Source organism: Phragmites australis, chromosome 17 (genome assembly GCF_958298935.1).
Source record: "Phragmites australis chromosome 17, lpPhrAust1.1, whole genome shotgun sequence".
NCBI lineage: Eukaryota > Viridiplantae > Streptophyta > Magnoliopsida > Poales > Poaceae > Phragmites > Phragmites australis.
The window spans coordinates 27,136,176-27,152,008 of NC_084937.1; the positions used below are offsets into that span (position 1 = coordinate 27,136,176).

General features: G+C 46.5%; 2 protein-coding genes across 2 annotated transcripts; one reads left to right on the top strand and one right to left on the bottom strand.

Moving 5' to 3' along the window:
* Positions 1-4,556: 4,556 nt before the first annotated feature.
* On the top strand, positions 4,557-5,239 carry LOC133897486 (auxin-responsive protein SAUR36-like). The gene has a single exon (XM_062338230.1). It carries the CDS (start codon positions 4,613-4,615, stop codon positions 5,024-5,026), a length of 414 nt encoding a protein of 137 aa, XP_062194214.1. The 5' UTR covers positions 4,557-4,612; the 3' UTR covers positions 5,027-5,239.
* Positions 5,240-9,616: 4,377 nt separating this feature from the next.
* On the bottom strand, positions 9,617-10,515 carry LOC133897537 (auxin-responsive protein SAUR36-like). The gene has a single exon (XM_062338298.1). It carries the CDS (start codon positions 10,264-10,266, stop codon positions 9,814-9,816), a length of 453 nt encoding a protein of 150 aa, XP_062194282.1. The 5' UTR covers positions 10,267-10,515; the 3' UTR covers positions 9,617-9,813.
* Between the last annotated feature and the right edge of the window lie 5,318 nt (positions 10,516-15,833).

Below are 15,833 nucleotides of genomic sequence, written 5' to 3' on the forward strand. Positions count from 1 at the left end.
GTATCAAATCTCCTCTAAAGCTAGGCCAAACTACACAAGTCTATGATCAAGAGAACTCTTCTGGAAAGCACAGTACCCGTCGGCAAACAGAGAATGACAGCCGAACACAGAACACACCAGGGCGCCCAAACCATCAAGATCAGACAATATCAAATACAGCCGACTACAACTGATCAGAGCAGAATGCCACAAAGTGACACCAGATCAAGGGTAACATACAAAGGGCGCCCAAGCCAACCGAACCAGACAGCACCAAAGCTTTCCAGAGTTCTCTTTTCAACACAGAACCACTGAGCAGAGGGTGGCAAAGCCACACCACAGTGGACACAGAGACTAATAACAGGATTTCAGCTAGATCAATAACCGGCAACTACAGCCCAGCAAAAGAGCTCAAATGATACACTAATCGCACTTAGCTCGCATTCATCACAGAGCAGAATATTGCCAATTCTAGCATGCATATACAGAGTATATAAATATGAATCAAAATTGCACGCTAGAATGTAAAGATAGGATTGGAACGGGCTTACTGTCCGGGAGGATGAAGATGGCAAGGCACGCAAATGCGCTGACCCAGAAAACTGAGATTCCCCCTCTATGCCGAGGTCAACTGGGAATTGCTTTCGGAGATACAATGCCACAAAGCCGGCTGTGAGGCACACCACAACCAACTCGCAAGAAGCAGAGAAACCACAACAGCCGAAGTCCAATCACCGGGCCAAGGTGGATCCGCCGAACACTGCAAGCAATGGCGTGCTCGAAGGCACAGCCCAGAAAATACCAATCACCACACCACAGATCTCCTCGCACACACGCGCAGCCAGTCACCGAATCAGCCGAGCACCAAACAAGCAGAAGGTGCAGCTCCAAAAATCCCGCACGAGGCCGTCGACTCAGAGCCGACGGGAACTCACCCAGCGGAGAGCTCAACCGGGTCGGTCTACGCCCCACCGGAGAAAGCCGGAACAGCCTCGCGCAAGAAGAAACGGAGAGAGAGCTGAAGATCATAGCAAGAGGGAAAAACTCGCAGAAGGAAAAGCTTCGGGGATCAAGAACAGGTGAGAGCCCCTGCCTTTTAGAGAGAGAAAGAAGCACGGCCGTCACCCCATCACGCCTCAACGGCGCGCCGAAATCGCTGGGCGACCAACGGAGAAGCCGAGAAGGGCGGAGCCCCCTCCCAGCACACCTCTGTGGCGGCTGCTCTCCAGCACACGCGCAGCCAGGCACCCTATTAGGGCAGGCAGCTGGCCGGGTGGGCTGCTCGGCTTTTGGGCCTTGAAGTGGCCCATTCGGTCAGGCCAATTCCTCCTTTTTTTTTTCTTTTTTCTTTTTCAAGGAATTTTACTCAATTCAAATTTGACTCCAACTCAAATTCGAATTTTAAAGGAAAAACCTCTTCAAATTCCAACAGGAACTAGGGACACAAGGTGTACGGATGAGCACCCAATATTTTTTGTAAAAAAATCATAATTAGTAGATATAATACATAAATATATTTTGTAATTTTTAAGTAAAATATATACTTTTAATTAGGTAAGATTATGTATATTTAAGTATAAACTTGCTAAATAGCCTAATCATCTCAACCAAGACGTGCTCTTCACCCACCCATCTTGTGTTTGGAAAAAAAAATTCTCTACAGCACTGCTGCTGCTGCATCGCCATCCCGGTGAAGCACCATCCAGATGGATGCCACGTGCATTCACCAATTGCAAAGCATGCTTCCACCCTACCATGGTTGTTTTTTAATATAGATTAACTCAGCTTATATAAAAGCTAAATAACGGGTTCACAGCAGCAAAAAAGGAAAAAAAAATAGACACAACCCAGACTACAGCGGGGGGCGCCATCAAGCCAGATAGCCAAGTCCTAAAGGAACCCAAGTAGCAATATATAGGCTGACTTATTATAGATTGTAAACGAATGCTTCATGTCAGAACTCGCAGACATTAGAAGCTAGACTCTCGGCCGGAGTGAACCTCTGCAGTCAATCCCAGACCGACCTGATATGAGGCATTGCACACCTTAGCCCTATCATCTTCGTCGAGTAGGATACTCCATTTCTACATGATTGATATAGCGAGTGTCAGCACATCCACAAGTTTGTTAGAGAACTTGTTCTCTATCGCTATTGTGTTTCTTATCTACTACAAAATCCAAGCAATCCCTGAAAGAGCTCTAGTTTTTGAGAGATTTTAAAATTCTTCAGAAGTCAACTTACCTATAAGTTAGCTATCGAAGTAGAAAACTCATCCCAGCAAAAGGTGTCTCTCAAAGTACTACAAGTAAACTGTGCCAACACACAAAAGATATGGGTGATATCTTTATGCCTATTATACAGGTAGCAATTCATGACCCCTTTCCAATCCCTATTTTTGAAGGATGTGGTTATGAAAGCTTGTTATTGAGCATTTACAAAAAACGCCTTAATTCTGAGTGGTATCTTACAGGCCCATAGTGTCTTAGCCCTGCAAGACACCCCTCAAAAGATTTAGATTTGTTTCAGAGTATATTGGTGAGGTTGCTATATCGTAATTTCTTTGTTTGTTTCATGAGATCATTTGCTTCCATCCCAGTGGTGTATTTGCAGCTCCCTATTGGTGCGCCCTGCAATTGTAAGCCTGATCGATGGATCCAATCGAACAAGAAAATTCAGGCATTCATCATCATCCACCAGCGCGGCCACGGCAGCACCACCTTGCACTTGCACGCAACAAGAGATGCTGGATGTTCCAAAGTAACGCGTGCGTGTGCCACTGTCACGTCTCGACATGTCACCTTTCCTCACACGAATAGATAAACAAGATCAATGGACGTACAGGAGGAGTGCATACATGCGTGCTTATCTCACTGACAAAAGGAACGACTGCTGCAGGCAAACCACTCATGGTATTGTATGGTACTCATCACTTGGACGCCGAACCAATGCAACACGGCTAAACCGCACAACATGGCTACTACGACCAGCTCATGTCCGTCAAAATATGATCCTACTCTACTTATGCGCTCATGTCCTTGTCCCTTGCCAATCATCAAAATATGTTGACCGGACGCCCTGCTATTTCCTTAAGCTAACTCAAACCAGAGCTCTCCAGATCCAACGGAAAGAGAAAGGAAAGAACTGACCGTTATCAATGCCAAGAGGATTGCTCAGCTTGCCAAGAAGTGGCAGAAGACGGCGGCACCTGGGAGGAAGAGGCTCAATTGGGGAACGGCAAAGGAAGCCGATGAGTGCTGCGCCTCTTAGGCGGGCAAGGGCCACTGCGTGGTGCCGTGGTGTACTCTTTAGCTTTACACATTTTTGAAACCGGTTTTAGTTTAAGCTGCATTGTCTTCACGGCTTTATTCCTCCAACACCAGAGCTGCATCAACCTGTTTATTCTGAATCTTTCTATTCTGAATTCAGATCTCGGATCCGTAGATATCACCCTACTTTGGAAATTTGCATGCATGACCCGTCCGTACAAAAGATACATGTCGAAGTGGAGCACACAAGCATAGTTAAGCTTTGGAGAAAGGACACTGGCACAGTGCATGGTGTTTAACCAAAGATGATATTGTAGAGAACAAACCTACAAAATTGCAAATGTTCAAGAAATTATGTCTGTGACAGCCTAAGCCCAAGACTTAATGCTTTGCAGATTTCTTTATTGCAAGCAAGTGATGATCTGTAAATCCAACACCCAGGCATCAAATCAGTCTTGCATGGCTGTTTACATACTGCAGTGGAAGTAGGGACTAGGGAGAACATCCTGGATAGATTCACTACATGGGTCTGAACTTTCCAGCAAAAACTGGACACGACATGCAAGGAAATATTGACTGTAGGCCCATTGGAAAATGCACGCAGATACCACGAAATGGTTGTCACATGCCATGCTAGAAATCATGCAGACCATCGGTGGAAACTGAGATATGGAACTGTCAAACAAGTTACATGATTTGCAGCAATCAGAGCACTGCTCAACAACACCTAGCATGCAAGTGCAGCAGTAAGTACAGAGTACACACCCAAAAGCAGTGAAGACTGAAGTGAAACGTTCATCTGCTCAGCTCCTAACTCTTGGACCATTCTGCAGTGTCCCCATGAGGCATTGACGCTGGCTCTTCAGCTAATCGCAATCACACCAGTGTTTCTGATAAAAAAAATAGGGTCCCAAATCATTCAGAAATGATTGCTTTTGAGCAAGCTCAACCAGCTTATCTCCAATCCACTTGATACAGGACAATGAAACAGATGGAAGACCTCCATAAAAGCTGGACCCAGTATGCTTGCACTATGTCTCTGCCCAATTCAGCAGCTCGTACTGTAGTAAGTATTTGATTGCGCAACCACTAGTCAATATCTTTGCCTTCACGGTGCACCAAGTGATGGCCCAACAAAAATCTAATCTGAATCTCGATGTCTACCTTTGCAGCCACCAATGCACGTACCAAGCTCATGGCCTTGTCCCCTGCCAGTTAGTCTAAGAATAGTAGATGCACCAAAGCCATGGACCATTTCTTCACCTATATATTCAGGTGCAAGCAAGTAAGACACCATAACTACAACTACAAAGCCACAAACTAAGCATTTCTAAGCACCATACCTGAGAACCAAGAAGAAACAACCATGATCCATCCCAAGAGGCTTGCCCAATTAGCAAGGAAGTGGCAAAGGGTCAAAACAGCCACAAGGGACGACAATGCATGCTGCACCACTTCGCCAGTGGCTGACAAGGGCCACTGCGCCGTGTACACAGAGGATGGGAGGCGGTTCGAGGTCCCATTGGCGTACCTCGGCACGACAGTCTTCGGTGAGCTGCTGAGGATGTCCGAGGAGGAGTTTGGGTTCACTGGTGATGGCAGGATCACACTGCCTTGTGATGCAGCAGTGGTGGAGTATGTGATGTGCTTGCTCCGAAGAAATGCATCAGAGGAAGTTGAGAAGGCGTTCCTGAGCTCTGTAGTGATGCCTTGCCAGTATGCAAGCTACACAATGCCACCTGTGGCACTGCATCAGCAATTTGCAGTTTGTAGCTCCTGAAGATATGCCGTATTTTGCAGCTATTAGTGTAATATACTTTGTATTCTTGTATGTGAAGTACTCTGACATAGTTAGAAGGAAACTGTACATTCTCTCAGTCTTAATGAACTGGCCGGCATTATTCCTTACCGCCACATTGAGAAAATTGCGATGTGAAGCCTTTTTACTCTTGCAAGGCAGCAGTCAATGTAGCAAGAGCCTGGCAAAGGCAAAATCAAGTCTTATTTTGTGTTGCTTTTCTTTGAAAAATATATTGAGGTTGCCCACAAGAATGTCCGATAGCGTGTAGATGTACATTCTATAACTAACAACAATCTATTAGCACATATATACATTTAGGAGAAAAGTTTGTGTACAATATATGCTTCAATCGGGAAATGAAAGAGGAATGACCTGGTGCCATATATTTAAGGTGAAGGGAAATAGTTTTTTTGACAAAAACAAGTTGTTATGCTGTAAAAATGTTACTGTCATGCCTGGTTTTAAGACTAAACCGAATATAATTATATATGTCAGGATCAAGTTACATACATATAGTAACAGTATAAGTGAAATAACAGTATAATATCACTAACTTAAATGTATCTTCGATCTTACAAAATGGACCAGCAAGGGTCAAAAAAGTAAAGACACTGCAGTGAAACTAAGCGTAGCCTTCATCTTCAACTGGCGCGACTCCACAAGCAATCGACGGAGAACACACCCTAGAACGCGCCATCTTCTGTGAAGTCCTTAAAATCTTCCTCGACTGAGCAACATTCTTTAGGTGTAGTAAGTGTAAGTACATGGAATACTCAGCAAGTGTGAGAAAGTATGATATGTGGACCAATATCAAGAATAGCTTAACTTAGGAGTTTATTTGCATAAATACTACTTTTTAAGTAAAACAATTATAAAAACAATCTATTTACTATATGAAAGATTCTTTAAGACTTGAGCTAAGGTTCCAACTACCTTGCTCCACATTTGAGGTTCCAACCACCTCTAAATAAAGCTAACTTGAATCATAGTTTCCACCATCGTAATCCACCAGAACCAACCAAACCAGCAGAAATCACCCAACTAATCATGTGAGGAGTCCATGTTGCTCATGACCGTGAGCATGCCTGATATATCAGTTTTCACTCTGCAGAGGTCGTACACTTTACCCACAAGATGTGTCATCCTTCTTGCTCGAGTCGATCAAACACTTACACACTTTCGATGTGTGCGACCAGGATTCCATTGCAAAGCCTTTCCAACGCCTCTCTCAGCATGTGTTGACCCACTGAGGTTCCACCGTTGTACATAAGTGGAGTACATCCTCCACCCCAGAAGCCCCTTTTTACACCTTACGGTTCCAGAAAGTACACCCTTACATCCCTGCACCACCAAATGATCTTCACAATGCTGAGAGAATAGCGAATTACTTGGTTAGGCCCGTCCCATATCAGGCTTGTGTTTGTACTATTTTCATGAGTGATCGCTACATGAACCGATCCTTAATATGGTCTGAGCAAGACCGCCATCATCCCAACAACAAGGTAATAACCAATATACAATAAAGCTCACAATCTGCTTGGAACATATCCACATGCCAACTATCATGCCACACTTGTCCAAACCCTAACTTCCATATTTAAGCACTTTTTACCGAAGTCTTTATCATGGTTCACATGATTAATCAAAAGTCATCATTTGTCTATGCTACCCATGAATAACCAATACTAAGTATAATCTACCCATAACATGAAAATCAAACTACAGCTATAAGGAATATTGTGGAAAACTAGTCAATCCTATCCATGATATATCACATATTTGACAAGCATGCAATTTATAAAACAAATATTTTTCAAAAGTAGGTGCAATATGTTCAAGGACACTTGCCTTCTCCGAAGTGTTGCTCAAAGTCACCGAAATCTTGATCTTGGAAATTATTGAACGGTTCCGGGACATGAACCTCTACACGCGAAGAGAACACACACGCTAAGAACAAGCGCCAAACGAAGCTAACACAACAAACAAACGCTAAGGCTAGTTAGGGTATAATTTTAGAAAGATTTAGGCGTAAAAATCGCTTAAATCAGAGCTACGACGCGAGAACTACAACTAAACAAATTTTATGATTATAAAAACTATTTTCTAGAATTAAACCTAATTTTTAAAAGACCAAAAACATTTATTTAAAATTTTCCAGAAATACTTTTAAACATAAAACTAATTAAAACAATTTTATAGAATTTATTTGCTAATTTATATGCAACAAAACATATTAAAGCATTTAGTTTACTAAAGAAAACATATTTAAAACATTATCATAATTAATCTATATTTTCTAAACTATTTTCCAAATTAAACATTTATTCTAACATTTTTGCAATAATTTTTATACTACAAAAAATTAAATAACATTTACATAAATAAAAAATAGAGCCAAAACATTTATCTAAACCATTTTATAATTTTTGGAATTTTTCTAATAAAGAAAACTTATTTTTCAGATTATTGTGAATTATTTTCTAACAGGAAAATCGAATTACTGCGTAAGCGATGATGTCATCGGCTGATTAGTCTGCTGACTCAGAGAGATAGAGCGCTGACTAGATCTACTATATCGGACAAATGACGATGTGGCTGCACATGTGGCACACTGACTAGACAACAGAGCTGATGGGGCGCTTCATTAAATCGGAGTCGTTGATCTCGGATCGGACGGCTGAGATCGCCTAACGCGAAGGAGTATGCTTCCTCTAATCCTAGCCGAACACTTGAGATCGGACGACAGAGAGACCATCTACCTCGGTTCCGTTTGAACAACGGCGACAGCGACAACTTTCGCGGTGGTCGACAGTCGGAGAAGACTCGGGGCGACGGCAAATGACGAAGTGTGACCGGTTGACGATGGCGAGCTCATTTGACGAGGTTGCGGGTGTCGGGGAAGACCGGAGAGGCTCGACGACGGCGGGCTTCAACGGCGGAGGTTCGGCGGCCTTAGGAGCTCGGCTCCAGTGGCGGAACTCGACGTTCAACTAACGACGAGATGTGGACGAAGAACGCCGACGCACACTCGGACGGCGTCGGGGAGGGCTAGAGAGGCACAGCTATGGTGGCGGCGCGGGGGCTCACTGGCGAAGGAAACTCGACTATTTTGGGGGGCTTGGACGCGGTGGAGTAAAGAGAGGCTCGGCTGAGGGAGGAATCAAAGATTTATAGAGGGATGAGACGGATTTGATTCGGCTAGCGGGATTTAAGCGGCGGCGAGAAATTAGGGCTTCGGTTTCCTTTTCTCCCGTCATCTTTCCTTCGAATTTGATGCCCTTCCTTACTGTGGTTGCCGGTTACCTTGCAAGGTTTCAATTGGCAAAGGATTGCCTTGATTGCACGTGGGCTCGACGGAAATCAATTCAGGTGCTGGCTGCTCGAAGAAAGGAAAGAGGAATTTCGGGGGTGGAAGAAAGAGATGACAGGTGGGGTCCTAGAGTCAGTGAGAGGGTGAGAGAGCAAGAGAGGGAGAAAACAGACTGTCACAGTTACCAAGAATGTTGGATTAACATGTTGAAAATCAAGCTCAACAGAATAATTGAAACTGTACTGAAGCTTGGGATCCTGCAAATGCTCAAGCCAATTCTGACTGCATAAGCTCAGGACTTGTCCAAACTACAACTATTTGTCAAATACAAGTGTATAAGCCACAGAAATGAAACAACGAAACAAGCATGGTTTGCAGCTAGTTGAAGGCCCGCAGAAATTGCAGGAAGACACAATTGACATGGGTGCCACATGAGATGTTGAAGACAAGCAGACCACCAATAAAAAATGAGATGTGGCACCGTCTGGCCAGCTGCTATGAACCAATCAAGGCACTTCTCGTCATGGACTAATGGCATTAACCTTGGGCTACTGAAATTAGAGTAAACAACTCTACTCACTGTCATGTACTAAGTGGCTGGGGCACTCGCAAATCCAATGGAATGGAGTAGACCATCTGCTCACCTGTGCACATTAACAAGTAACCTGAGCAAATTTGGCTGATTTGTTATCTACTACTGATTGGGGCGCCGATTCGATTTGGAGTCCTTACCGGAGCCGACGAGCTGCCTGCTGCGCGGCGCACTCACGCGGGCGACGCTGACGCCGCACTCGACGCCACCGCCACCGTTAAGCTGCCGACTAGGGGTGCGCCCGGAGGACTCAACGGCGCTGGCTGCCTGGCACACGAGGGACCACTCGGAGGGAGGCCGCTACCACTGCCGCCGGCGGAGGCCCCAAGTCCCCAACGGTATGCGTGAGTCCTACAGGGGAAGACCCATACTGCTCTGCCCTTCTGGGGAGTTAACCGGTAATGCGAGGTAGTCCAAGGGTTTCCACACAAAACTGCGAAACCACTTAGTCAAGCTCGATCTGGACCGCAGATTCCGATCGTACGGTTTATGTGAATCCCGGTTGGAATCACGATCCGTTTTTTCAGGGTTCCAAACGGTAATACAGGGCAGTCCGAGGGTCCCTACGCAAAAGTCCAAAACTTCTCGACTCGGTTGCGAGATGAACCCCCTGACGCTGCCGCTGCTTCTTTCTCTCACCCAACACGTCTGAGAATTTTCAGACCATGTCTTCTTTCTAGTTTCTCCTGTGCCATGCAACGAGACGAGTTCAGAAAAGAGATGAAAAGGATAATCTTATCACTTGTCACTCACTTGCCAAGATCAGCGAGCTTGCAATATCTTTTTTTTTTGGGTACCATTTCCTTCGATTCAAGAATCTTACATCCCGTTGAACAAAAACTATGTACATCAGGAGCTAATGAGCTATATACAAACAGCTGATTGCCGCATGAGTCTCATCGATGGCGCCACGCTGCTGAAAGTGTGGTGGCAAGGCCTAACCATGGAGATCAAGAACGCCCTCTCAACCTCTTCAGAGGCATCTCTCCTAAGCAAACACATCACGTACTCCATCGCTACGGCATCGCAGGGCAGCGTGATCCTGCCGTCGTCACTCGCGAACCCGAACTCCTCCCGCGACATCCTCAGGAGCTCACCGAAGACTGCCGTGCCGAGGTACGCCAAAGGTACCTCAAACCGCCTGCCGTCGGCGGAGTAGACGACGCAGTGGCCCTTTCCAGCCACTGACATTATTGAGGTGCCGCACGATCCTTCGGTTTCTTTCGCCGTCGTCGACAGCGTGAGCCTCTTCCTCGCGAGGGCCGCCATTCTTTGCCACTTCTTCGCCATTTGAACGAGTCTCTTCGCACTGATCATAGTTGCTTCTCCTACTTTCCTGGCTGAATGTTCATAGAATCTTTGTATCAGGTGGCGTTCAGCTACTAGGTGTAGTGCTTGTCTTGCTGGTGGACTGATGAAGTGCTGGTGCTCAGCTGATCGATTTATAGGCGAGGGAGAAGAGAAGCACTCAGTTTAAGTGCAGCTATCAGCTCAGGCTGGCAAGAGACAAGGCCATGAGTTCAGAACATGCAATGTTGCAGGAAAAAAACATTGTGATTTTGATTAGATTTCTCTGTGGCCATCTGTTTGGCACTTGTTGGAGCCACTAGTAGCAGTGTGCTGCCATTCTGACCTGTTTCATAGTGGCTAAGAGCCATGCCTCATCGATCATTAGGACCACAGGTAAATCGGGTCCAATTTGTAAGGATCAGTTCTGTCCGTGATTGTGCAATGTGATACCAAATATTATTTGTGAAATGTCCTATTTAAAAATCTGAAGTCTGAAAGTTTTTCTGCCCATAGCACATTGTTTCTGAGCGACCAGATTAAGCCTGTTCAGCAGTCCAAACAACTTGGTCGACAGCTTGGTATCACTCCATTTCGTTGATTTTTCCCTTAAGGTCCCCTAAATGGACCGACAAGACTGCAACTATGCAGCTAGACGATTGATGATCATTAGCCAAATTGCCAAAATTGGGTACAGGACACCCTTTTTTTTTTGCATTTGCTGACAGACACAAACCGTTGAGCCCACGATTTGTGTGCAACCATATATCCTTGCAGTCCTAATCATAACTCATATTGGTTTCCAATTCAGGCAACTTGCTCCTACATCCAGAGTACTACTATTGTTGGGGTTGCCAATAAGGACTCCCAATGCCCTAGGCTCCGCTTGTAAGGGACCGAAGCCCGCCCGGCTTTGGAACACCTCTGGAGCCTCAGGACCCGGATTCTCTGTGGAGACCAAGGCCTTTGGAGAGCGCAAGCCTCCTCAGGCCATTGTCTCCCAGAGCCTTGGGGAGGCAATTGGTTTTCTCTAGAAAGATCAATCGAGAAAGGGTGGGGGGCATTGATAGCCATCTGCCTGCCACGAAGTGACCGACATTTAATACCGGTCTAATCGACGGCCGGTCTGACACACTGGGTATGGACGACGTCGCAATCGATGACTGGCCAAGCTTTACGACCACTTGCTACCACTACTGTTGCCACGATTAGATGATGTCATCAGGGTAATTAGGAGAGTACCCGGGCCCAAGCGATGTTTTACTCAGCTGTTCCCAGGTCACGGTCATATGGTAAAAATTCTACACTTACGTCATGAAGGGCTCTATAAATACTGATCATGGGCACACTGTGCAAAGGGACATATTTTTACGATCACTCGGCGTAATCCTTTCCTCTCCTTTTCTTCCCTAAGTTTGAGTTACTCTAGTGAACTGGTTCTCACCGCACCTTGTTCGTGAAATACTGTTTCTTTCACCAACAACTGACATTGTCCATAGGAAAGATACAATGTAGAAGACTAGGAGCAGTAAGAGAATACCACCAAAGAAGAAGACTACCAGGGTGGAGGCCCAAACAACCGGCACCACAATTGCCCCTTGTGCGAAGATCTGCATGGCCGCCGCGACCAAGCACCCGAAACACCAAAACCAGTCTCACAGCCAAGCGGAACAAGGGCCAGGTGGCCACCGCCGACCTAATCGATACCCTAGCTGTGGCTGGAATGGGGGGCCCGTCGATTCAGAGGCCCTTCAGCAATAATATAACGAGGGTCTCATTGTACCCCTAGAGGTCGCGGTTGTACAGGCCGCAACGGCCGGCCAGCAGGCGCACGTGGCGACCTTTCAGGCCCAGCTAGAGGAGTTGTAGGTGGCCCTACGGGCCGCATAGCCATCTACAGACACAACCGTCACTGCTCCAGAAGCGGCCAACGCCATGCCGACCCGGGCTCCGGGGACCAGCGGTGGCGTCATCTTCGCTGCTCATCATCCCGATGCACCTTCAACGATCTATCCGCAGGCACATGAGCCCCGGGCCCGACAACGTGAGGCTCCCCTCTTAGACTCTGACTCCCCCTGCAGGCGAGCCTACAGGCCGTGCCCTTCCCCGATAGGTTTCGGACCCTAAAGCTACCTAAGTCTAGAGGCAAGTCAGACCTAGAGGAGTTTGTTCGCTCGTATGCCCTCTCCATCGAGGCAGGCAGGGGGTGGGCCAGCCACCATGGCTAAGTGCTTCCCCCTTGCCTTGGAGGGAGTAGCCCTCCGATGGATCTGGGCGCTTGAACCCGGGGCCATTTATGCCTAGGCTCACCTATGGGACGCCTTCTGTAACAACATTCAGGGAACTCTCATCAAGCCAATGACCTTCGGGAGCCTATTCGATGTCAAGCAACAGCCAAGCGAAACCCTTCGGAAATATTTCCGGAGGTTTGCGCAAACCAAGGCCCAAAAGAAGGCATCTCGCAATTGTAAGGCAACCTAGGGCCTGGCCTCCGGGCCCCTCTTTGATTAGCTGCATTGGCACCCGGTGCACACGTTGAGCGCCCTCATGAGCAAATTCAAGGAATACGCCTGTGCGGAGGAAGAGGGGCTCCGCCGGCAGGCCATGAATGTTGCAGCAATCCCCTGTGTCGAACCTGCAAGGCCGACTTTGCAAACTGGATCCTCACCTGTTCCATCGCTTCCTTTGGCAAAAAGGGGCTCCAAGGGGGCCACGAGCTCCGTAACGCGACATGGCATCAACAGCATTGAGCACCCACGAGGGGCTCCGAGCTTGCCTCGTTCTAAGGGGCGCGACTAGGTGTGCTCTAGCTCCTTCCCCCAGCGATCGCACGCCCCAGGCCGGCAGCAAGAAGAAGGATACTGGTGCACCTTGCACAGGGCTAGACAGGCCCACAATATCGAAGATTGCTGAACCATCATAACATTTCGAGAGGAGTACCTCAGGAGGCAGGCAGCATGCATAACGGGGGATAGAACTGGAGACAAGCGGCTCGAAGGCCAAAGGCCCGCGGCGGGTCGCTAGGTGGATCACCTGGCCCTACTGAACCCTCCTCAGCTGGCTCTACCTGCTACGCCTCTGCTACCAACGGTGCAGCATATCAATGATGGAGACCATGCAAGGGAGGTGATCCTTGGCATAACAAGAGGGGGAACCTCCTGTGGGTCCTCAAAGTGACAGCGGCGGGACTAGGGCCGTCAATGGGTTGGATCCTCGTGGGTTTTACACCTTGGGGACCCTAACAAGCCCGGAAAGTTACTCAGACCAACCTACAGTGGTGTCGAACCTTAAAGGAAATTTCGGCAACACTTATATATATATATATATATATATATATATATATATATATATATATATATATATATATATATATATATATATATATATATATATATATATATATATATTACAGGGCAAAGCAACACCATCTAGCAGCATAGCATGTTTAACCAAAAGAGTAAGGTGAATGTGCAAGAGGCGTGCAACTACTCATCCTACATGCGCGCCATCACCTCAAAAGATATCTAGAAAGAAAGCAAGGGTGAGATTCGAAAACCTCAGTAAGCGAATTTACTTTAAAGAGCTATTTAGCCACAGCTGATTAAGCAATCATCTTTAAATAGAAACTAGAAGCGGAACATGCTATCAACATCAAGAGAAAATATGGCTAAGCAAGTAACGGCAACATCAAACATTTAACATCCTCCTAGTATAATCCTTCACAACCACATCATATATAAGCCAACTTAAAGAAGCAAAACATGGATACAAACAAATTAAATAACTTCATATGAATGCATAAATATGCATATGACATGCTTGTCTTCACCCTTACCTCTTCTCGGGTAACGTGAGGGTGTCAACCGTATTCCTCCTCGGGTAACATACGGTGATGTACCATACCCCTTCTCAGATAACATACGGTGCTAAATCGGTAGGTTGCGGCTAGAGAACGGAGACATGACTTCCAATGCATGAGATGCATATGTACGGCATGATTCATGCATAACCAAACAAATATCTTCCAGAGTATGCATAAGACTTCAAGAATCGAGTAAACTTCTAAAAGATAAACAACAGGGTAACAAGCTCATAATCAGTTTATCAGGTTAGATGTATGCATTACAATTAAAATAATGGAGGTAACCAATTAACAGGTAAAGAGTAGCCATCTGATACATTCACTTGCCTTCACTGACAATGAAGGCGGGCTCTAGCTGCGACATGGAGTGGCATCACCTGAACAAACACCCAATTAGAACCAAGATGCCGCAATAACCAAACAAGATGGCACACGCTTCTACATCCCAAAAACCCACAATTGAAGGCTGTGGAAAGATATCTACCAACTAGCCCGCTAGACGCCGAATAAGAACCTCATCTAGCTTGGTCGAGGACTGAGGAACCGGACACAACGTACGGGCTAATCCTCGTCGGACACCAACACCACTTTGCCAAAAGCGTCTAAACCGCTTACCCAAAAAGAACAACACCAACGCCATCAGGAAGCCTACGACGCGAACTACAACTTCCATTATAAACATACACTCACATCCAACACTGGTTAGGCCCCAACTTGAGTTGATGTGCTACCCGCTAATCGGGCTAACAACGCACCAATCCAATGACGTGGGCGACCGATCTCAACCTCCTACAAGCATCTAGGGACTGCAAGGAATCACCTTTGGAGCGGAAACACGAATCAGCGAAGAAAACCGGCGAACTCATCGACGACCTCCTCATTCCTTTTTCTTCCTCCTTCTTCTTTCTCCCTTCTTCTTTTCTTCTTTTTCCTTTCTTTTCTTTTCTTCTTCCTTTCTTTTCTTTCCTTTTCTCCTGCTTTGGCTGACCGACTAGCCCCCCTGCTCCCTCCGCCCCCATGCCATCCCCCCGGCTCCCCTCCCAGCGCCACTGGTCGGCAACGCTCCGATCGGCGACCGGTGGCCGAGTGGCGTGGTGGGAGACTGACGACGGCAGGCGGGCTTGCGACAGTGGGAGGCAGCAACACCTAGCGGCCAAGATGGCGGGAGACGGTGGCAACGACCGGAGGCGGCAACTAGGGTTAGGGGCTGCTAGGTGAGGCGAGTTGGGCAGAATGAAGGTGTCCCACCAAGACTTATCTTTCTTTTTTTTCAATTTTAACCAACTGTCTAATCTCATTGGACTTGCCACGAACTCACCGAATACCCAAACGCAACATTAGATAGCAAAACGGAATCATCTCGACGAGCTCTACGTATCTGCGGTCTCCAATCATCGAACTAAGCAACGATTTAAAAAGTCACATTATTATATTATTATTATTCGGTTTTACACCAACGGTGGAAAGTGAGATATGGGACTGTCGAGCAAGTTGCATATGTTTATAAATCAAAGCACTATAACCAACACCTAGCATACAACTGCAGCTGCAAGTACAGAGTACACACCCAAAAGAAATGAAGTGAACCCCGCATCTGCTCAAGAAATAAGTCACCTGACTCTTGAACCATCCTGTCGTGTCCCCATTGGGGTAGACGCTGGCTCTTCAGCTAATCGCATCAAAGCAGGGTTGGGTTGCAGACCAAAAAAGTAGGGCCCCGGAATCAGAAAAGATT